The sequence below is a fragment of the Ictidomys tridecemlineatus genome, chromosome 3 (genome assembly GCF_052094955.1).
Source record: "Ictidomys tridecemlineatus isolate mIctTri1 chromosome 3, mIctTri1.hap1, whole genome shotgun sequence".
In the NCBI taxonomy this organism is placed as follows: Eukaryota; Metazoa; Chordata; class Mammalia; order Rodentia; family Sciuridae; genus Ictidomys; species Ictidomys tridecemlineatus.
In genome coordinates this window covers 206,330,418-206,355,309 of record NC_135479.1, presented here as the reverse complement: position 1 = coordinate 206,355,309, position 24,892 = coordinate 206,330,418, and the positions used below count along the sequence as shown (strand labels likewise).

Genomic DNA, 24,892 nt, shown 5'->3' with positions numbered 1-24,892 from the left:
TATTTTTAACACATGAGAGTGATGGCCTACCCTAAAATAAGAGAAGTTAAATGATTACTTGGACAGGTTTTCGGAACATTTCAACATTTAATGAGTAGACAGTGTTTGAGACAGAAAACTTAAATTTTCATTTGCCCTATGACTTCTAAATGTTCTGCCCCATTTTTATAAAATGCTCTCTCCTTAATTGATAGTAAGCAAATGTTCTTTAATTTTATACAGACATTTTCCAGGATGTATTGCTTTTTCCTATAATATTTAAAGCTTGGGTCTTTATACATCTTTATCATTATAATTCATTAAAATGATTTCCTTCTCAAAGTATATTTTAAAGGTTCTCCTAAACATTTTATATATTTAAAAATCTGTCCTATCTGCAACACTGATAATACCAAAAAATATATATATATTTTAAAGAAGATTTATATGGAGTGAATTTTATATGGAGTGAATTTTAATCAGTTAAATGATTCACTTTCTAAAGGTTACTTAACATGATATTTAGATGTAAACTAACAGGGAGTAGCACCAGCCCATCATTATACAAATAAAGACCAAAATTTTGCAACTGAAGCACATTCAGAAGTTTCTACCTAGCACTGTACATGGCTGTTCATTATGTGCCTAAACACCTCTAAGCTTCATATCTAATTTCCTGAATTACTGAGCACTGAGCTTCAAGACTAAAGAATCCAGACTGAGGTATAGCTCAGTGGTAGATCTTGTGCTCAGCAAGGACCTATGTTATATACCCAGCATCACCAAAAAAAGATGGAAAACAAACAGATGTACATTTATAATTCTTCCCACTAAGTAATATAAAATATTAGTATATAAAGTTAATCCAAACTAGAATATTTTGCTAGATTATCACTTTTTTCAATATCAACCACCCCCCATTAATTTTTTTTAATGGATCTCAGTATGTACTCATTGTATAATTAGTGCAACTGTCTTCAAAAAAACAGGCCAAATAAGGATATGTCTTATATTAATTTGTTAATAAGAGCATTAACAGAGAACGTGTTACCAAAACTAGAAATGTTATAATATCCAAAGCAACTATTATCGCATGTTCTGCAAACTCAGCTCATCCGTGAGTGGCAGCCATTGCAATTCTCTATAATATGTACCCATCACATTACTGATTACTCCTCTTTGAGGTAGTAAAGGACATGTCTCCATTTGACACTTGGGAGACTTTGAAATTCCAAAAAATTACTTGCCCACGATCACACAAGGAGTCAGGAATACAGCAGGATAAAGAAACCTTCCCAATCCATTAGTACACGCAGCCTCCCAGTTTCAGCACTGCTATACTGCCAGTACTCCTGAAACAAATTTCTCATCACCCATCCAACCAAACCACAACCCTTCACCACAATACATTTCTTCAAAAAGCCCTTTTTAACCACCTAAGACTCCCCCAACAATGAGGCAGCCGTAGGTGGAGTTCACACCTCACTGCAGGAATCTGAGACCAGGTGCACCTACATCTTCGAAGCACAAGGTGTCCGTCCTCGCCCTTGATTTTAGGTATAATATCCTGTTTTTTCATGAAATCAGCGGTTCTCAAATTAAGCCTGTGGATCACCAGAGGCCACCAGGGCCTAAATGGTGGTCCACAGATAGTAATCTACATCCCTATCCCACCCCCATTCCCACCCTTCAACACTGCCCACCCCACACTCCAGCCATCCTCCCCCACCTTCCAGTCCCATGGCAAGTTCACCACATGCAGTGCTAATACTAGGGCCTCCCAACCACTTGCTATAACTAACAATGGACCACCACATAGGGACCTGAGGCTGGAAGTCACAACACGTGTGAGGAGTAGGAGCCAAGGGATCTTATAAGAGGGCAGGCACTAAATGAGAAGGCAAGGACAGAGGAATAGAGGAATGGAACATTAGGGTAGTAGAGGGTTCTTGGGGGCACTGATCCACAAAAAAATAAACCTGTAATAAAGTATCCCATGATAAATAAAAATTTTGAGAACCACTGCTTTGAAATGATTAGGTTAGTAGTCCAACGGAAATTGTGGGATGTTCTGAACAATACCAGATACAGTTAGCATTCAAAACAAGTTAAAATAAAACCACCCCCACCAAAACCAGCAGCAGCACCAAAAATAAATAAATAAAAAATAACCTTAGGATATAAACTGAGTGGCTCTTGGGCCATATTTATACATTAGCCATTGTCTCATGATTCCGGTCCATCTTCAGCATCCATCCTGGAGTATATACACATAGCAAATTTACTCAGGAACTTTTGGTTAGAGTCACTGACCTCTTCATGTATTTTTAATAAAACAGTTAAAAATTTTTAAGTTTGTACAGCAACACTTTTGTATGTGCATATGTTGTGTACCTTTTTAATCCAGGCTTGGGCACCAGTATTGGCCAACTGTTCTTGTGTTAGAACCTGTACTCCTGTACTTCCCGTGAACTGTCCAGGAATAGAGTTCAGCTGAGCCCAGGCATCAATCTGAAGAAAAGAAGCCGCCTTATTTAAGTAAAATTATTTATATAATTAAAATGCTACTGACAATAATTTAATTCACAAAAGAAAAATGATTTACTTCCTTTAAGGGATAAATAATAGATTAAAAAATTTTGAACTTTTAAAATATACTGAAATGATGCATATTTAAATTTAAATGTTTTCCTAAATCTCCCACAGCAGCAGTTTTATAGAATAAGATATATTTAACTGAAACTTAAATTATCAGTTACATGAAAAACGTTAAGATTTCATATTGCAAAGGCTCCCTGCCCTCCCTTTTTACCTACTGCATAAAGATGTATTCTAATAAATGTCATGATCACCTGAACTTTTAATCACTTCCTTTGAGATAATACAATCCAGAACTAAGTTCATGACACATACTTAAGGTTAATAAGTACAGGAAATTGTGTACTCAGATACATTAACAACTTCCTTAAAAAACTATGGATTAGTCAGGCGTCGGTGAGGATGGCTGGAGTGTGGGGTGACACACACTTATAGTCCCAAGAGCTTGGGAGGCTAAGACAGGAGGATTGCAAGTTTAAAGACTGCCTCAGCAGCAACTTGGTGAGACCCTCTCTCTAAATAAAATTAAAAATAGAGGTGGGGATGTGGCTCAGTGGTTGAGTACCTGAGTTCAATCCCTGGTACAAAAAAAAAAACATGTATGGACTATAACATTAATCACCATTATTGTGATAAAAGATGAGCTTTCATTCAAATTATACTTACTGCACACCTGGTATTGTCAGAAATACCATTTCCTAACAGTGTACACTGTTCTATATAAATTTACATAGAAAGTTAAAAGAATGGAAAAGTTATCCATTGTAAAAAGCAAAGACTGCATTCAAATTCTGAGTTTGAATCCCTGTACTCCAACTACTGTTTTGTGTAATCTTGGGTATCACATAACCACTCTTTAACCATTTCCTCAGGTGAAACACGTAAACTAATAGTAACAAATACACATTTGTAGGGCTGCTGTGGGCATTTAGCTATTTTTATATAGCTATATATATTTATATATATATATATATAGGAACTTTTTCTATTTTGTTCACTAACTATAAACATTCACTGAACGATCAGGCTTTAAATCACTTTCATTTAAAATAAATCAGCTTAATAATCAATGCTTCATCACAATTTATGATTTTATCACAACTCATCTATTTTTTGTGAAATTATCATTTAAACATTAAAACTTCTACATACCCGTTCTTGAGCTCGATTTAACATGCTCATGGCTTCAAGGTCAAATGCATTCTCACTGAGTCTTTTCTGAGCAAGTGCCCGTTCGCTCATTGCTGTAGAGATGTCCACAGGCTAAGAAAGAAAACATAGATAATTATCTCAAATTACCAAAGCCCCCTAAATTATAATAAATGCTCCCATCTCTAATTACATGTCAAAAAATATTCTTACATACTAGTAATCTTGTTATAAGAAGACTCAAAAAAGTAAATTTGGAAAGAATATTACGTTTAAAACTATCAGATGCAGCAGAACCCAACACCAAATCTGAATAACTTCAGCTGTATTTTCTCTAATATCTATATTTCTAAAATATTACCCTGATTTACAGAGTTCCATTAAGAGCTTAAATTCTTGTTATTTATTCAGAGGCTATTTTGAGCTATTACAAATTTTATAGTCTGTAGTAGTTCTCATTTGACCCTGAGTATTGGCATAACCTTCAATAGCAATGTGAAGTTCTTGGAATAAGCAAGTGGAAAACCATTATGGTGTCAATGATGGCTCCTTCAAGCAGCACATCGTTCACCTTCTCGCAGGTATGCACAAATAGAGTTTGGTATTAAGAACTGAATTTCTTCAAAGAATACATTCAGTATATAAATAAGTCTTTTTAAGTTTTCAGTTTACATACATTACTAAAGTTAAAATATTTTTGTGGAAGTCCATAACGTCAATGATTAAACAAGATTCTCATTCTCATCAAAGGTTATATTCCAGCTTTTAAAGCCTTACACTAGGGCTGAGGTGTAGCTCATTGGTAGAGTACTTGCCTATTCATGCACAAGACCCTGGGCTCGATCACCAGCAGGGGCCACCACAGACACAAACAAAAAAAAAACAAAAAAAATCAAAAGATAATTTTTGCATTTTAAAAAGGGTAATTCTTACAACAAATTCTCAATCTGTCAGATTATTTGTATAAAGTTTGACCTATTATTTCATGGTTTTTATCTAAAATTAGGAGCACAAGTTGATTTATATCAACTAATTCTTGATTTTTCTTTTAACATCTTTAACCAATCAATATTTTCTAGTTATTTCACCAAGAAAATTCATTTTTGTAAAATGCTTGTGTGACTCGTGAAGGTTTTGATGTTTTCATACACTGGGAATGATTAGGATATGACAAATATAAGGAACTCAATAACAGCTAAGGATTTTTATTAATTAGAACTAGCTGTAATTTGACAATGTATTATAACAGCTAAGGATTTTTATTAATTAGAACTAGCTGTAATTTGACAATGTATTATAACAGCTAAGGATTTTTATTAAATTAGAACTAGCTGTAATTTGAGAATGTATTGTGTATGAAATAACTCTTAAAAATTAGCTCTATATAGTACAGAAGGCTATTATGACTGAGAATATAATTCATGCATTAGGATTTACTAATGTTCCTTTTCCTATCTTCAGAACCCCTTATCACACCATCATTCTTAGTTTTCTTGCTGAAATACCTAAGATTCCTTTAGCCAAATCAAGTTTTTCTTCCACAATGTGTAAATTCCCAAATATAATTCCTTCTTGGAATTAAGTACAAATTAAATTGAATTCATTCTGTAATTCTTAGACTGTTCTATAAACTGTTTTCTTGAATGAAAGATCCTAACTGCTTAATCAACTAAGTAATTTATCCTCACAAATGGAAGTATTTCTAAGGCCTAAATAAATTAAGCAAAGTTAGATTGAAAAACTAAGAAATGTACTATGTTCATGTTTCATTTCTGCTGTAGGTAATTTATTTCCTAGTATTCCAATGTTTTATGTGATTCCTTGGACACCTACATTTAGGTGTCTCCTAAAATGCTGAAGAATTATCAAGGTAATTTTTGAAGGACCAACAAATGAAACAAGTACTGTCTAATTAATCTCCCCAGACTTTGGTTTTCACAGCAACCTATAAATCTAAGTGTTAGGGTACTTAGATATAAATAAGAAATATTTATTCTGGATAATTAAAATCTGAAGATATCAGGAAAAATGTGTCTAACCATCATCCCAACCCATAAGCCCTAACTATAAATTAACCATAAAAGTACATTTAGATGGCTCTGAGAATACTTTTCTAGAAGAAAACTAATTTTCTCCAAGTGGAACACAAATGAATATACCTGTGACTCATCCTGCTAGAGATATTATAGATGTTCATATGTTGTCTTTTTAGCCTTTATGGTAAGAAGTAACCTAAATAGTTCATCATTTACCCCCAGAATGAAAATTTGTATCATTAATATTTCATATTAAATTCAAATCCCACTATGAATGGAATCTTAATATAGGAACCCTGATGTTTACTTCAAATTTACTTTAGTTTATAAAATTTCAACTCTTTTTTTCTTTTGTGAGGTAGCACAATCCATCAATAGGTCTATTCATCAGCAGGCTTCCTAAGTTCATATCAATCATTTATTCTTAAGTAGTACTTTAAATATTCCATATTTATATTTTTAAATGTGAAAATTATGCTGTAAATAGAATGACTCAAGATTATCTTAACCTTTTGAGGGTCCCAAAAGCATGTTTCCAGCTTTTCAAAGAAACTCAGGTTATACAATAATGCATAAAAAGCCAATTTTATAATCCCCAAAGCATTAACACTCAAGATCAAAGCAAATTGTGTTTAGCAATATTAAAACACTCATAATATACCACAGCTAGTCTCAACAGCAGTACAGTCCAACAAAACTTTCTCCAGTGATAGCTGTGGAGCACTAGAAAAGTTGATAGTGTGACTAGAAAATTGACTTTTTCAGTGACTGGTGACTACTATGTTGAAAAATTAAGCTTTAGAATCTTAAGCATTCTTTAATATTTTTCAAAAACAGGTAACATGAGAAAGATACCAATGCTTTTTCTCATTTAGTTGAGAAAAAGAGAATTTTTAGAATACTATTAATCAGATTGTCATCTACAAGCCTTATGTTTCCACTGATAAATTAGAGAGTAGCCTGCTACTAACGTATAAAAATGAAACTGTGTAATAATACTGTAGGTATTACAATGGAGGAAATTTTAATTTCCTTTTTACTAGGTTCTGTTTTAAAAGCCAAAATATCTATATAAAATGTCCAGAATTTTAATTCTCATGTTAAAAACTACACAATTTTAAAATCAACAAGAAAGCAGATCTCTACTTCTAAAACCCACAAAAGTATCCCATGTAACGTAACATACTATGCAAATGGCACATGTGATACAAATTTTATACCCTTTTATAAAGTGTACATTTTATTTTTTATATCTTTGTTCATTAAAATATCCTTCTATATTAATTTACTTTGTTAGCCCAGCTGTTTCCCATAAACAGAACAATTAACTTCAAAAAGAATTTTGTAAAATGCCAATAAAAGAATAAAAAAAGAAGTATTAGTCTTAAGATGGGATAAGTCATGTTAAAAAAAAAAAAAAAACTCCTCCAAGAAAAATGTCTTCTATACAGGTAAATTGCAGATTCTAAATTAAAACAAGGCTTAAAAGGAAAAATTTAAAGAAACAACTAAAAAGAATGCATCTGGCCTTATAAAAAATCAAATACATTTAGTAAAAATTATTAATACACATGTTCATACATAACAATGACAACTTCAAAAAGCCACACAAAATACAGAATTTCCCCGTTATTGTATTTGATTGGTTTAAAATGTGAATTATAAGTCCTTTTATTATGAATCTTAGATTAATATAAGTAAATTGTAAGGGGACAACAAATTTTAGATAAACCTATTTTAAATGGTTCATAAATACAGCACAAAAAGCCAAGGAGACTCTAGGGAGAAAGAATAAGTAACAAGGCTGTACAGTACCAGCATTAGAACCTGTATCTAATTTCCAATTCCAATGTTCATTTTACTCCAAGAAGTGAACTTTCCTAAACTCTGTAAATGGAGAGCTTCTAAATTTGAATAATATTTTCATAGGGACACAGGATTCAATAATACAAACCTAGCATACTGCTTGAGACAAACATGTTAACATCCAAGCAAGCATTTGAATTGGGCCCCTAAAACATTTATAATTGATATTAAATTCACAAAAACTCCATAATATTGGTTATGAATGTAGTTATTACTCCATTTATACTGATGTCAGAGAGATTTAAATCTTATAACCAATAAGCCTTTTGCTAACTTTATTACCAAGAATTACTGCCTTTGAGGACTATTTTTTAAATAATTTTCTAACCTATTTAATTTCATTATTTATAAACCAAATATGGTAAAAATTCTTAAGTTACTCTTTACTGAAAATGCTGCTGCCTGATGGTAAGATGATGCTATGGCAGAAGGACACGCAGTCTGATGAGTTGTTTTTCCTTAAGATATTATTTAGGATGATTTATCCAAAATGTCTATCCATTCATGTCAAAAAGGACTCCCATGCAAGACAATTGGTGGAATTATGATTATATTATAGCAAAGATAATTTAACCCTTATGAAGATAAAAATCTGTGATCTTTGATTAACAATGTTTCATGGTCAAGATTAAAGAACCACAAACTCCATTTATATTTATTAAAATGAAAAGTTTTGATTGAAAGCTGACCATTTAAAAGCACTTTCTTTTAATATTACAGTGAACATTTCCTCTGGGTATTTAACATTATTGCTAAGTAAAAGTGCAGATTTGAAAGCAAAACAAAACCCTGACCATTTTCTCACTAAAACTTTGGCATTTTGTTTAGAACTAAAGTTAACCTGCATATTCTTTGGTTCTAATCCTCTAAGTAGCTTAGCATTCTGGCATCAAATAGTTGTGTGTTCCACAAGAGATATCTTGTACTTCCTTCATTTGGCCCTCTGAAAAAAACCTTCTTTCCTTGTTTCAATAAAGGATTCCTTTTTCTGTCAACACAGGAATTCTCCTGAACCTTTAATTAAAATCTGACAACTTCTTTTGAGATACAAGGCTATGGCTTCACTTTGTAATGTAAAGACTAAAAATGAGTATACACACACGCATTCTCTTGGCAGAAAGAAGTGTAATCAAGATTTTACTTAAAAACACTTTCCAAAAGTTCAACTGAAGTAGGTAAAAACATTAAGGTCACTTATCTTCTCATGAAAATTTCTTGGAAATTTGAAGTATTTATAGGTCTTCACTCCACTGGAAAATTTCTCTCTCATAAAGAATCTCCCTAGCTATGTTTCTTCCAACTGTTTAATCTGTAATTAATTAATTTCTAAAAGCATTCATATCGGGATTTTGAAGTTAAGTCTGAACAACCTTCTTTATCATGGTTTACACTCAAGCTACACAAGAAGATTAAGTCGGCTGCAAATGTCAACTGACCTTTTCATCTTGAGGTGTGCAGTAGCCTAATCTGGGGATTGACAACTGAGCTAACTTAACTGGTTTCATGAAAATATTGTCCAAACCAGCTATCCCTCTCCTCCCTAGTGATGTCGTAACTTGCTTCAGTTGGTGAATTCAATGTGGACATAGACCATCACCTTTGACTGGAAGTTGCACTGGCTAGTTATCATGTCCCACTCACTGTACAGAACTTTGTTCACTTTCAAAATGCCGCAGGTCAAAAAAACACAGTGAAAATGTCGCCTGTGAATAGCTCAGGAGAAAAAAGATAACTGCTAGCAAAAAGCTTCTGATTTGGGTTCTGTTTAATTTCTAATTTTATAAACAGGATCTATTTGGAGAACTGGAAGTGTTTACTGGAAGATGATGAGATATGGCCAATGTAGGGAACCTGAAGTGAATTGGTCTCTCAGACCCACATATTCCAGACTGCATAAGATATCTAGTTCAGTCCTTGGACAAATGTCCAGGCTTTGGAAACCAAGGGCAAGAGGTGATGACAACTAGTCTATTGTATCACTTAAAATTCCCACCTCCCCTAATAAGTCTCCACCCTCCCAGATCCCCCAAGCGTGATTTTGCACAACAAGTTAAATAAAAGTAAACTGTTTATTAAAAGATACAGCAAAGGTACAGATACAGAGATACATACAAAGATACAGATATATATATATATATTTACATATATATACAGTCTTGCTGTTTTCATGTGCACTATAATTAGCAGCACATTATTTAATCAGGCGGCATTTTAATGGGGTTGTTTTGACACTTGGCATTGTTATTGCGTCATTTTGACAAGATACAACTATAGCCTTGTGGAAATTTCAAAGTGTGAATTCCACTTCTCCAACTTTTAATAGTAGCAAAGTGGGGAAGGAGAAGGGAACAGAGTACCAAGGCTGAACATTAGGTTAAACACAAGAATTCAAAAGGGCCAAGGTAGCACAGGGAAGGGGAAAATTATGAAAATTAAAGGCTATCTGACAAACAACCCAGAGAAATAAGAAACCATCACTTAAGGGCAATGGGCTATGTACCCAAGATGTTCTTATCAACCTACAATGACCTTTTCCAATCCAGTTCTTGTGTTGAACCTGAGGATCTGCCTTTCTCCACTCAATCCCTCCACCCAATAAATTTGCTACCACCAAAATCTAGAGCTATATAGCCTTGAAGCAAAACGTGAAGCTAAATAGTTGTACCTTGGGCTACCTTCCCACAAGTGCAAGGAGGGCCCAATGTTGGGTAGGGATGTGATAACACTGTTCTCTGCACTTCGATGCTTTTCACTTTGTGGCTTGGTTCCACAAAGTGAATTGCATCGAGTTACTGTCAAATGAGAAGCTGCGGGTTGTTTCATCTGTCGTTTAACCCGGCCCTGCCGTTTAACCCGGCCCTAAGAAGAGTGAAACAGAATCCAAATCAGATATAAAATAACAATAAAATGACAGATTCAGGTATAAAAAAGAAAAAACATGTAATATTCCTCTTACTTACCTCTGAGGGCAAATTGCTGCTGAAAACATTATCATCATCTTTGTTTTCTTCACCATTCTTCTCTACAGGAACCCACTCTCCATAAACACTATCTGCTTCCTTTTTTCGATGCTGAGATCCAGATGACACAGGAAATTCTTTTGTCAGTGTTACCTGACTTTTTGGCGGAGTTGGCTTTGCTGCAGCAATCTAAAAAATAATGTTTCTTAATTAAAACCCAATAAAACATGAAGTGGTTTCTAAGAATTTCAACATAATCTAGAGGAAATGTTTATTCTGGGAAGACATGGTTTTGTTCATTATTTTCCCACAGTATTTTAATCAAAAATTAATAAACGCCACATGCATTTATCATCCATAAGTTGTGCCATTTCAATCTATATAAGTGCTAATACTCACATTCAGATTGAAAAAAATGGGCTTGGGTTCACTGAGTTTAAAGGGATGATGATAAAAAGGAGGTTCTTCTTCCTCTTCATCCGAAACATGAGGTTTATTCACTATTACATCATCATCTTCTTTACTCTGTGCAATCTGTTTGCATTTCTTTAAAAGTAAAAACAAACAAAAGATAAACCTTATGGTTTATGTAGAATAACATGCAATTTTTAAGAAAAATCAAAACCACATAAAGTCAACTTTCAAAGGTAAATTAGTGACAGGTTATAAAAAGGTAATTTAACTTATCAGCTACTTAAACAGACTCTGGCTGGTCAGTCAGTCAACAACATTTATTGAGCACCTACTATGTGCAGAGCACTGTACTGGGCACTGTCTGGGGAATACAAAAAAAAAAAAAAAAAAAAAAAAAAGACATGGTCCCTGCTCCCAAGGAGCTTACACTCTAATACAAGAGACAGAATACATACACATGAAATAATTGAAGAACGTTTTTTACAGAGCAACACAATAACAAGTGCAAACTGATATAATACAAACTGGGTACATAAGTGCTAAAAGAACAAAGGCTTAAGAGAAAATAGAGTCAGGCAGGGTTTGTGAATCAAAGAATATCTCTTGAAGAATTCTAAGCCAGATTTTCATAGTGAAGAACAAGGACTGGTAGAGAAGGAAAAGAAAGTCATTCTGGTCTGGTAATGGTAAAAAGGTGAGAAAAAAAACCTTGTTAGGAGGGACAAAAGCGCTGATGATGAGGCTAAAAAACAGCAAAATACTAAGCATTTATAAAGTTTTAATGATGGATCTGGTAAGTAAGCAATAGAAGCTTTTGCTAGGTCTTTATGTTTTAACTTATAATTCATATTGTAATAAATCTAAGTGAGGAAACAGATTAAGAAACGTTATGATCCCCAAATGTATGATACAATAAAAGTTTTAAAACATTTGTGATAGAGTCAGACAGTAATGTGTCTCTCTATAAATGTTTTGTAGACTGAATCTCTTAAGGAATAGAACTTAAGGAAAATAAGGCATAATGGAGAGGGTGCAATTGATGCAGTCTGACACATAAACGAACGTCAATTCCTTCCTGAGAAGCAAAGGAACAGACGCAATTACCTGGCTTTATAAAAAGGTCAGAGTAAATTTGGGTAGACCTGTCTCTATACAAGCAGTAGAATTCATCACATCTACTATCAATTGAAAATATTATAACAGGATAAAAAGCTCATTTAGCCAAAAACACAAGAGTGTATCAAGCATGTAACCAAGGGGAACAGAATATATTGACAGTGGCAGGCTGGCATAAGGCTAGCCAATGACAAGTTTCAATATATGAAACAATGTGGTATTTTCTGGATCCTAGCAGCAATATTTCAGCATCTCCCCCCAAAAAAATAATAAAATAAAACAAAGCCTCCCAAAAAAAGCCTCAATCAAAAAGATCAAATTCTTAAAAACAAAAATAAGTGTATTTAAAATATGTTACTGCCAAAACCCGAACCGCAGGAAGAACTGATAATGGCCGGCCATTATCGCCAATGGCTGGTACCAAACAGCCAAAACCCGAAATGTTGATGCGAAAGAAGTTCCTTTCAGGCAATGGCCAGCTATTCTCATTAATTTCCAAGCTCCGGTGGCAAAAGATCATTTCTGAAGATTGTCTGTGTCTTTGCGTATATGCAGTACACTCGTGGCGATCAGTGAACACGTCGTGAATGGAAACGAAACTGTAGGCGAGCTTCTGCGTGTTGCTCACTCAACACCTCCTCCATTCAAACGAACCGTCCCACTCCTCAGTCAGTTTGGCTTCTAAAACTGGAAAGCAAAAGTAATGGGAAGTAACTTTTAGCTAGCGGAGCTTAGCCATCCCGGATAATGGCCTGCTAAACAGAGCTTCTGCCGCTGCCACATCTGTATTTCGGGTTTTGGCCACTCGGTGCCAGCCATTATCAGTTCAGCCCACAATTCAGGTTTTGGCACGCTCCAGAGTCAACATCCCTGGAATAATCCATTTAAGAATGAAAACAAATTCTGTCTAGCTTACCTCAGTTAGTTCTTCTATAGTAGCTCCTCCTGACTTTTTAGCAACTTTCTCTTCTATTGTAGGTGGAGGTGCAGGCTTCAGGTTTGGCGGTAAAGGAACACCAGCCTTAGCACACATGGCAGCTGCGTTAGCTTTGGCTATTTCAAGTAATTGAGCCTTATCTGTAAGAGAAAAATAAAAGCAGTTTTCCTTAAGGTTGTACATTTTGTATTATCCAAAGTTTCATATGCTAATAACACGAAGGGCATCAATTTTTTGCCATAAGAGTATGATCAAACTACTCTTTGGCTCTAAGTTTTTAAGCGCTGGCCCTTCAAGTCCTTATGGAATTTCCCAAACACTATAAAATGCTTGCTCATTATAACTTATAATGTTCACCAAGCCACACAGAAACCCATCAAAGCCAATTTCATTTCCCAAATTATCTGGGCCTTAAAACTTTTCTCCTCCTAATCTGACCTCTTAAGTGACCCTTTACACTCAAAATAAAGTGTCCCCCCCTTCTAACATGTCTTCATCAAGCCAGAATTAACAGCTTTTCCACATGAGGAGCAATCAACACATTCCATCCTTTTGGTAAAAAGAGACAGGTTTTTCCCTGTGTCTCCTTTACTGATTTTGAATCAGTTTGGGAATTATATACTGTCTCTCTACTTTGAATAAAAGTGAGCTGAGAAAACACTCGTTGAACTGAATGCAAATTCTTCCTTACTGCTCTTAACATCTTTTTCTTTAGATAATCTTGACCTGGACATATCCAATCCACTGAGATAATAAATTATGCAGCAGGTAACCTGCATCCATCAAGTTTTATTCACCTCTGCATACTACTTAAAAATATCAAAACATAGTACTTATTTTTAAAACATGGAAGAACAGTAGTTGTGTTGGGGTTTTTTAATTTGTTTTTGGCTTTGGGTAGTGAGGACTGAATCCAGGGATGCATTAGGACTAAGCCGTGTCCCTGGCCCTTTTTATTTTTTGAGACGGGGTCTTGCTAAGTTGCTTACAACCTTGCAAAACTATCCTCCTGCTTCAGCTTCCCAAGCCACTGGGATTAAGGAATGCACCACCACAACTGGTCAAAACAGATTCTAATCTAATAAATTCCACTTTACCCATAACAATTTTCATTTACCTCATTAAATAACCCCAGATGCAAATTTCCTACTGACTTCTATTTCCAAGTGAATAAAACAGAAGAATTACTTTCACAAACATTTAACAATTCTAGATTGCCATTTTAAGATGTTAATTAAATAAGAAAGAAAACCATAATTTTGCTCAGTATATGTATAACACACATAATAACAATATGACAATATGACCATATATACTGGCCTTGTTTTTCATAACAGGACCATCTCCCATCTGCCCTTTTCTTTGGTGTCTATCTACTTTTGCTTCTCATTTTTAGTTAAGGCAAGATGGTGCAAGCAAAATAAAAAATTTAAGGAAAAAAAACCTTGGTTCTAATATACTCCAAAGCAGGTCTTTTTTAACTCCTATGACATGCTCACATGCATCTATCCTCTTATCAACACAGGCTTATCTAATCACACTGAAACCCATGATCCAAAATATCCTATTTGACTCAAAATCACAAAAAACTCAGGTTTAAATCACTCCTTATTAAATTTTGAAAGTGACTCACCCAAATCTGTTAGACGTTTTGGTGATCTGCCTCTTTCAGAAGACCTGGATCTCTTACGTCGGATGGGAGATCTACTAAATCTTCTTCTCAAGGGTGTTCTTGATCTCCTTAATCTGACTGGTGATATACTAAAGCTTCGTCTTCTTACCACAGACCTGGATCTTCTCCGACGGCTGGGGGTGCGGCTCCTTCGGCTGGGAGTGCGGCTCCTTCGGCTGGGGGTGCGGCTCCTTCGGCTGGGGGTGCGGCTCCTTCGGCTGGGGGTACGGCTCCTTCGGCTGGGGGTGCGGCTCCTTCGGCTGGGGGAAATGCTAAAACTCCTCCTTCTACCCACAGATCTAGACCTTCTTCGACGACTAGGAGTGTGACTCCTACTCCGACGACTTGGGGTTCGACTTCGAGCTCTAACTGCTTTTCGATTATCCCTGGAGCTTGATCTTTTTCTTTTTCTTTCCCTGGACTTAGATCTGTGCTTTGGAGACCTTTTGCGCTTCTCTTTTGATACAGATCGCCTACCTCTAGACTTTGACCTTGATCTGCTGCTCCTCCTCCTGCGTCTTGAACGTGACCGTGAACGTGTTTGTGAGCGATGAGACTTGGACTTAGATGATCTTTTCCTTGCCCTGGAACGAGACTCACTGGTACGCTTACGGGACTTGTGTTCAGAAGATTTGGAACGCTTACTCCGAGACCTTAAAGAAGAGTCTCTTTTTTTCTCTTTCTCACCTTTGTCACGGTTCTTATTTTTTTTGCTTTTTTCATGTGTGTCCTTAACTTTTACAAAAATTTCATAATCATCTTTTTCCTCTGAAGAAGACTCTGAAGCCCTTTCTGGTACACTAGTTACAACTGGACTGGCAGCCGATTTATCACGTTCAGCTTCACTTGCAAGTAAAGGTCCTTCAATACCAGCTCTAAGGCTTGTAAGTCGTTCCATGTCCTTAGGAAGTAATGGTCTCACTAAATCTGCTTCATTAATTTCATCAATGTTAGCAGAAAATCCTGAATCAGACATCTCTTTAGTAGAGAGAGGTACTTCTTTATCTTCTCCACTACTTTCTTGAGGGCTGAGAGCAACTGCTAATATTTGGTCACTCTCTCTCACAGGTAATGGTTCTTCTGTATCCTTACTAATAAGATTACTAGATGTTAAATCAAGGTGAATGTCTTTAGCAGGCAAAGGTCCCTCTATGTCAGCTTCACTACCACCACTGGGGCTGTTGGAAATTACCATGTCATGTTCAGTATCTTGAGTAGTTAAAGATACCTCATCATATTTACTAACTGAACTGAGAGCAGATGCTGTCACAAACTCAATACCCTTATTAGTTTCCGTTGTATCAGGTTCCAGAACAAGAGGACCAATAGAAGATAGTGTTCCTCCTACATCAGCTTCACTAATACCAGGGCAGATATCCAATACTGAGCATTGTTTAGTCTCATTCATGGACAAAACTTTTTCTTCACCAGTTTCACCAACAGGACCTGTGCTAGCAATAGACTCTGTATTATGTTCCATATCTTTAGCAATTATATAATTATTTATACTTAGGTCTGTACTTATACCATGTTCATTTTCATAAGAGTCACTTTTCACGTGTCCTTCCACATGTGGCTCTTCACCTGAATGCAATGGAATCTCCTGCATGCTAATGTCTGGAGAAAAAGTTTGATCACCAGATAGTAAAGTCACCCCTTTCATAACATGTGATGATACAACATTAGATCCCACTATCACTGGTGTAGAGACTAAAGCCATTTCAGCTGATGTTACTTGAGTTTGCTCTGAAACAGTGACAGCAGACTCTGAAAATGTCACAGTGGACTCCTGGACAGAAACACATGGTTCTGAAACAATCATAGCAGGTTGAAGGAATGACACTGCTGGTTCCAGAACAGGCACAGAAGGCTCCAGGGCAGACACAACTGATACAGGAATGGTAACCATCTCTGGCTCAACCATGGTAGGAGGCTCTGGTACAGCTACAGCTTGTGATTCTAACTCAGTAACGGCTGGTGGTTCTGGGCCAGCCACAGGAGGAGGTTCTGGGCCAGCCACGGCAGGAGGCTCTGGGCCAGCCACGGCAGGAGGCTCTGGGCCAGCCACGGCAGGAGGCTCTGGGCCAGCCACAACAGGAGGCACTGTGCCAGCCACAGCAGGAGGCACTGGGCCAGCCATGCCCGGTAGCTCCAGAATGCTCTCTGTTGGTTCTGGCTCCAACAGGGACATGGATACCTCTGAGGCAACATGTCCTGCAGCTCTCATGGAATCAAATGCTTCTGCTGCCTCTGACATCATAGGAGGCTCTGATGTTAACATAGATGGTTCAGATGAAATGGGCATTTCAGATACCATACAAGTCACTGGTCTCTCTGGAATACTTTCATGTTCTTCTGCTACTACTGCAGACTCAACAGGTAGTGATGTAACTGAAGACTCTAACTCTGGTGGTGGTTCTGGAACAGTCACAACTGCCTCTGATGCTAACACTGAGGACTCTGATCCTGTCACCGAATAATTAGCAGGCACTGCCGGAGGCTCTGAAATCTCACTTTGACTCACAGCAGGCTCAGGCTGTGATACACACTCTTCAGAGGGTAATGCTGACACCTCTGAAGGCCAAGTATTTTCAGCTGTTAATGCTGCCTGCTCAGTGGGTAATGCAGGACCTTCCGGTGGTTCCTCAGGAGGCAATGGTGGTGTCATTGGTGGCTCCTCAGGAGGCAATGGTGGCATTGTTGGGGGCTCTTCAGGAGGCAAAGGTGGCACCATATATGCCTCCGTATATGTATCAGTGTAAGAATCAGTGTAAGAATCAGCTGCCATAGACATCATTGAACGATCAGCAGTATAAGATGACATCATAGATCGGTCAGCCGCAGAGTACGATGACATCATAGACCGGTCAGCAGCAGAGTATGATGACATCATTGACCGGTCTGCACCCATGGACATCATAGATCGATCAGCCATTGGGGACATCATGGAGCGTTCATAAGCTGACATCATAGAACGCTCATAGGCTGACATCATAGAGCGCTCAGCCATAGGAGACATCATAGAGCGCTCATAGGCTGACATCATAGAGCGCTCGTAGGCTGACATCATAGAGCGCTCAGCCATAGGGGACATCATAGACCGCTCATAAGACATCATAGAGCGTTCATAAGATGACATCATGGAACGTTCTGCAGCATAGGACATCATCATAGAACGTCTAGATGCTAACATCAAGGGTCTAGGTGCTAACCTATATGGCCTAGGTGCTATTCTATAGGACCTGGGTGCTATTCTATAGGGTCTAGGTGACATCCTATAGGGATCAGGAGTTAGTCTGTAGGGATCATGGCCTAATCTATAGGGGTCCTGTCCTAACCTGTAAGCATCATGACCTAACCTATAAGGGTCATGACCCAACCTATATGGATCCTGAGCTAACCTGTAAGGATCCTGAGCTAACCTATAAGGATCAGGAGATTTTGAACCCAACATAGCAGAATCTTGGGTACTAGAGGCTAACATCTGGGCATCCATGGTGCCAGAGGCTAACATCTGGGCATCCATGGTGCCAGAAGCTAACATTTGAGAATCCATAGTGCCAGATGCTAACATCTGGGAATCCATAGAACTAGTTGCTAACATCTGGGAGTCCATGGAGCTGGTTGCTAACATCTGGGAGTCCATGGTGCTGGTTGCTAACATCTGGGAGTCCATGGAGCTGGTTGCTAACATCTGGGAGTCCATGGAGCTGGTTGCTAACATCTGGGAGTCCATGGAGCTGGTTGCTAACATCTGGGAGTCCATGGAACTGGTTGCTAACATCTGGGAGTCCATAGTGCTAGTTGCTAACATCTGGGAGTCCATGGAACTAGTTGCTAACATCTGGGAGTCCATGGTGCTAGAGGCTAACATCTGGGAGTCCATGGTGCTAGAGGCTAACATCTGGGAGTCCATGGTGTTGGACGCTAGCATCTGGGAGTCCATGGTGTTGGATGCTAGCATCTGGGAGTCCATGGTGTTGGATGCTAACATATGGGTCTCCATGGTGTTAGAAGCTAACATATGGGATTCTTGGGCCATCAAGGGATCCACTCCTACTGTTACAGAAGTCTCCCCCACTAATGTAGCAGGCAGCTCCTGTGCTACCGTATTATAGGATTCCAGCGCTGTCGTCGAGGGCACCTCCAGGGACTGCGACACGGTCATCGTTGACAGCTCCGATGTTGTCACCACAGACTGAACAGAGATCTCCAGCGCCACAGTTGCCACTGGCTGCCCAGGCAACTCTGGCGCCCCAGGCTGCCCTGGCAACTCAAGCACCCCTGTTGCCAGAGGCTGCCCCAAAAGCTCCAGTGCTCCAGCTGCCCCAGACTGCCCTGAGAACTCCAGTGCCCCAGTTGCCATGAGCTGCCCAGGCAACTCTAGTGCCCCAGCTGCCACAGACTGCCCCGACAACTCCAGTGCCCTAGTTGCCGAAGGCAGCCCTGGCAACTCTGGCACCCCAGTCACCGAAGGCTGCCCAGACAACTCCAGCGCTGTTGTTGCCACTGGCTGTCCTGGCAACTCCAGCACCATAGTTGCCTCAGGCTGCCCCAGCAACCCTGTTGCTGCTGTCACCTCAGGATGCCCAGGATGTTCCACCGTTGTCATCCCCACAGGCTGCTCGAACTCTGTCGTCGTCACAGGTTGTTCGGTCAACTCCATTGCTACTGTTACCGCAGGCTGCCCTGGCAACTCTACTGTCGCTGACACTGCAGGCAGCCCTGGCAACTCCTGTGCCATCACAGGTGGCTCTGGTACCTCCTGTGGTGGCTCCAACCCCATGGATGGTGCTGGAGGCCCTGGCAATTCCTGCGACAACTGTGGCACTGGTGTCACAGAGGGCCCCGGCAACTCAGGCACTGCAGTCGCAGGGGGCCCTGGCAACTCAGGCACTGGGGTAGAAAGGGGCCCTGACAACTCTGGCACCGGGGTAGCAGAGGGCCCAGGTAACTCCAGCACTGGAGTCACAGGGGGCCCCTGCAACTCCGACTTGGAGGTCGCAGGTGGCCCCGGCAACTCCAGCACTGAGGCTACCGATGACTCCGGCAGCTCCAACGCTGTGGTCTTAGACAGCTCCAGCAACTCCTGTGGTCTTGTCATTGATGAATCTGCAATCTCCGATGGTACTTCTACAGGTTGCTCTGGAAATCTTAGCACTTCAGTTGCAGATGACTCTGGAAAATCCACTGTTGTTGATGTGCTTGGTTCAGGGTGCACCTCAGTAGGTGTGTCTGATGCGGTCACAAGGGTGTCTAATGGCTCTTGCACTTTTGCTACTGGAGGCTCTACCACCAACTTGATCTTTGATGGCTCTGGAGAGGTGCTCTCCAAAGATTTCAGCACAGATTTTGTCTGATATTCCACTGACGTTACAACTGGCTCAGCTGACTTCAGCCCTACTGTTGTAGCAGGCGCTGTTGCAAAGGAATCCAGAATCTTTGTTGTAGATGGTTCCAATGTTGCTGCCACAGACTGTTCTGAGATAAGTGATGTAGATCCAACTGAGAGTTCTGCAGTTTTTGTAGCTGGCTTCAGAGTTTCTAAGATGTGTGGCTCTGAAACCTCCATTGATACTACAGGAGGTTCCAGCATAACTGTAGGGGATTCACTGGACTCAGATAGGCCAAATGATCTTATAGGATGCTCCAGTGCCATTGCTGAAGGTTCAGAATCAAACTTTAAAAAGGAATCAGATTCTAAATCTATGTTCCCATCATGATGAGATTTCGGCTTTGACTCAGATTCTTCTGGCTGTCTTTTGTACTTTTTTTCCTTTTCTTTCTTCTTTTTCTTCTTTTTGTTTTTGTGCTTTTTATGCTTCTTTGACTTTTTGGTGGGAATTTCATCAGTAGGATCTGTTTGTACAGATACACATCTGCTTTTTCTGGAGGCCTCTTTCAAATCTGAAAGTAATAAAAATTAAATTTTGTCAGATGGTCTCCAAAGTAGATTTAAATAAATCATATAAACCAGTATTTTTGCTCCATGTTAAAACTTCATAGTATAATACCCTACGTTAAACAAAAAGTTACCAAATAAATTCTTTTCCATAAACCAATTAGTCCAAAGACTGCCACTTTTCCAATATTTTTTCTACAACTAAAGTTTGAGTTAAAAATAACTTCTTACTTTATCCCAAAAACTTATCTAGAATTATTTTAAAATATGTTTTAGGGCTGAGGGTAGACCTGCCCAGAATACACAAAGCTCTGGGTTCAATGCCAATCACCAAAACAACAACAAAAAATTTTAATAAATTCTATTAAATTAATTCTTTATCCAGTTCTTAAATTTTAGCAAATTGTTTACGAACTGAATCAATCAATATATCATGTTTTGCTGTTACCACTGCTATTAAAAACATCTACATTAAGAAAACTTGGAGGGAGGGAGTATTAGGGATTAAATTCAGAGGCACTCTAGCACTGAATTATAACCCCCAATTCTTTTCATTTTTTATTTGGAGACAGGGTCTTGGTAAACTGCTGAAGCCCTGAACTTGCAATCCTCCTGCCACAGCCTCCAAGTAACTGGGATTATAGTAACTGAAATTACAAGCATGCACATGGCACCTGGCTATTTTTTATAATTATTTTATAACTCCTTTTTATACCAGAAGCAACATGGCACATTGGCTCTGAAACAAAATGCCTACTATTGTATCCTCAATCAGTGCATCAGTTAGTAGATAAATAGAATTAACCAAATTACTGACACACTGTCTAACGTTGGAAGCTGAATAAATTAAACCATGCTAGTGCATCCAACAAGACTGGGCACATGGTAAACTCAACAATCGTAATTACTTCTAAAAGAATACAAACATCTGAACAACAAATGCAACACATCAATATAGAACTTAGATTGCATCTTTTCATACTTGTACATTGATTAAAAACTATATTTTCCCCTGAATACTCTTCTAAAAATGACTAAGCTATAGGAAAAAATCTCTTACACCCTTTAATATGTAATTTAAGAATATGTCAGAGCCAGGCATAGTGGCACATGCCTGTAATCCCAGGGGCTTGGGATGCTGAGGCAGGAGGATTGCTAGTTCAAAGCCAGCCTCAGCAAAAGCATGACACTAAGCAACTCAGTGAGACCCTGTCTCTAAATAAAATACAAAAGATGGGGCCGGGTATGTGGCTTGGTGGTTCAATCCCCGGTACCCACCAGCCAACCAAAAAAGAACATTTCAGAGCTGGAGATGTAACTCAGTGGTAGAGCACTTGCCTAGTATGCAGGAGGCTGAGTTCAACCCCCAGGTCACTTCACACCAAAAAAAAAAAAAAAAAAGACATTTTTTTCAATTTGCTTATCCTAGAAAAGATCATTTAGTTCCACTTTAAACTAGATGGGATTTATCCTAATACCAGTATTAAATTAGATAAATCAGAAAAAGCCAATCAGACATTCTGGCCATTAAGACTATAGAAAAATATAAACTGATAAGAACAAATCCCTTTCTATTGTTTGTTTATTTCATAACATCAAATATTGGTTAAAAAAAGGTTAAGAAAATGTTGCTAGAACCATAAATCTAAGTGTATGCTTTTTAAACCACAACATACAAAAAAAGATCATACCACACACCTAATTCCTAAAGACAGTAACTATCATTTTTTATAATTAATTATATATCCTTCCCTTGTAAATATCAATTATTTAATCAACTCTAAAAAATCTAAATATTCATACAATGACTCCTTTTCATTGTATTTTTAAATGGTGTGAGTGTAAAAACGAGACATCTCTAAACCTGGACTTTAAAATAAAAACTTCTAGGGTTATATCTTTAAAAAAAAAAAAAACACATATTTGACCCAAGATACTACACCATCCAAATCTTATGTTTAAAGACAACTGTTCAATGAAAATCCACATTCAAAAATCCTGGCACTAAGACACTATAAAATTGAATCAAAGAGAGAAAAAATTATATTCTATCAGGAAAGCAAAGAAATGCATCAATGTTCATGTTTCAGTATAATTTTGTTCTCAAGGAAGAATTTTACCAAGAAAGTCTTCAGTAAATTGATTCAATAAAATAATACTTAACCTTCAAATAAAAAATTTTAAAAAACTTAAAAACCAAAATTTTGAGACATTTATCTCCATCTTACCTGGCTTATATCGTAGTTCTGTATCTAAGACCCCAGAAAGCACTTCCTCTATCTTCTGCACTATTTCTTCATTTGGTAGGCTCCTGGCAGAGGCACCTGCATCACCTGCCTGGTTTCCTTCAATAGGTGTGTTTGTTTCACCATTCAGCTGGCCTTCACTCCTTCCACTTGACAAGAAAAGTTTTTCAAAATTCATTAACATTTTATCACACCACATGATAAATCAATAAGCTAATACTGATGTTCCAATTAATATGATCTTTCACCCTTTTCCTTCCTATTTCAGATATTTGCCACTAGGCATCCTTAATACGATATACTCATAGTTGGGACATTTTCATTTTTACACAAAGTGTTCAGCACTGAAAGTTAAGAAAATATATATACAAAATCATATTTCTAAGCAAAACCTTTTTTAAATGAAATAATTCCAGAAATATAACTTAAGGTTTTGGGTTACCTATATACTTCTCTCCAGGAAGAAATATTAATAAGAGCTTAAATAAGATGACCTAACATTATGGTAGAAACTATGGCCACAATAAAACCACACCTGTGCACAGGTCACAATTACAATAAACAGTATCAAGGAACACAGAAGTTAGCCACTGACACATTGAGTAAAAAAAGTAATTTATAGCCTCTGTTCAGGTTTAAGGCTGTTACTGAAATGCCATAAAATTTATAAAGAAAAATATTTATATAATTTATACCTAATTATATAAAAATCCTGGTATTAAAAAATTTCTGGTGTTCAAAAAAATTCATATTAAACAAGTGGTAACTCATTTATACTAAGAAAATGATAGATGGTTTAACATACTTTCAACTCAAAGAGTCAGAAGAATTTAAGTATAGATAAAACATTTCACCTTGTAATCATTTTTATTGTTTTTGTATAAATGTGCAAAATCTTGAAATCTAATAATTTCAATATTAATTTTACTTTAATTTTAGCTAACTGAAAACACATGAAAGTCTAGTCAAAATAAATTCAGTAATTAACTAAATGTTAAGGAACATTTGATTTTTTAAATAATGAACCATGTAATAATAAACATTTGTTGAGTACTAAGTAGTGTCATGTCATGTTCTACATTTTCAACTCATTTAGTCCTACTACAACTCAAATCACCACTATTACTCTGATTTTATAAATGAGGGAAATGGGGCAGAGAGAAGACAAGAAACTAAACTGAAGATCATATAGCTATTAAAAAGTGAAGCAAGTATTCAAAACCAGAGCCCATACTCTTGAACACTTCTATATACACTGGATCACTTACCCTAACTAGCTAAACATCACTTTATAATGATGCATGTAAAAGTAGATGGGGAAAAGAGAAAAAACAGTTCACTGAAATGGTTAATTAAAAACTTGTCTCTGGGTTGGGGCTGTAGTTCAGTGGTAAATCACTTGCCTTGCATGTGTGAGGCACTGGTTTCAAACCTCAGTACCACATGAAAATAAAGATACTGTGTGTTCATCTACAACTAAAAAAAATTTTTTAAATCTTGTCTTTACACCAATAATACATTAATTTGTGTTAAAGAGCTGAATATTTCCCTAGTGATAATCTGCTTTATCTAATATTCCTTTCAGATTGCCTTTAAGAAGCACTATTTTACACTTTTCCTGAGCACTTATACATAATTACTATATATTTAAAAGTCACAAAACTATGATTTTAAAGTCTGCTCAGAAAGCAATCTTAATCACCTTAAAAGCTGCCAGGATATTAATTGCAACTACTGAAAAGCAATGAGAATTTCAAACCACTTAAATATCCTTCAATATATTCCTACAAAGGAATTCTATGCAGCCAAGAAGAGTAACCCAAATTTTGAGTCTGTTATGGACAAACTACTTGGCACTATCAGGTTGAAAAATAAAATAGAACAATTACATTACCATGTTAATCTGTATACACAAGCAAAAACTAAAGGATATAACATCAATAAGAGTAGTGTTTGGTTTTTTTCTCCTTTTATAGTTTCTAGATTTTTTTTACAGCAAAAGAAATGCTCATTTTCT

At 37.3% G+C, this 24,892-nt stretch overlaps 1 protein-coding gene across 5 annotated transcripts in view; it reads right to left on the bottom strand.

Annotated features, from left to right (window-relative positions):
• The window catches only part of Son (SON DNA and RNA binding protein), a 32,022-nt gene that overhangs the window by 5,668 nt on the left and 1,462 nt on the right, over positions 1-24,892 (bottom strand). For 3 of the 5 annotated variants that reach the window (XM_078044562.1, XM_078044563.1, XM_078044564.1), the window contains exons 2-8: positions 22,858-23,024; positions 14,689-20,634; positions 13,035-13,195; positions 10,988-11,134; positions 10,589-10,777; positions 3,730-3,840; positions 2,374-2,490 (exon numbers count right to left, since the gene is read on the bottom strand). In XM_078044562.1, the coding sequence (XP_077900688.1) occupies positions 2,374-2,490; positions 3,730-3,840; positions 10,589-10,777; positions 10,988-11,134; positions 13,035-13,195; positions 14,689-20,634; positions 22,858-23,024 (6,838 nt within the window). Of the gene's footprint in view, positions 1-2,373; positions 2,491-3,729; positions 3,841-9,678; positions 10,488-10,588; positions 10,778-10,987; positions 11,135-11,301; positions 12,806-13,034; positions 13,196-14,688; positions 20,635-22,857; positions 23,025-24,892 lie in introns of those variants that run through there. The other 2 variants (XM_078044565.1, XM_078044566.1) reach the window with 2 other exon arrangements.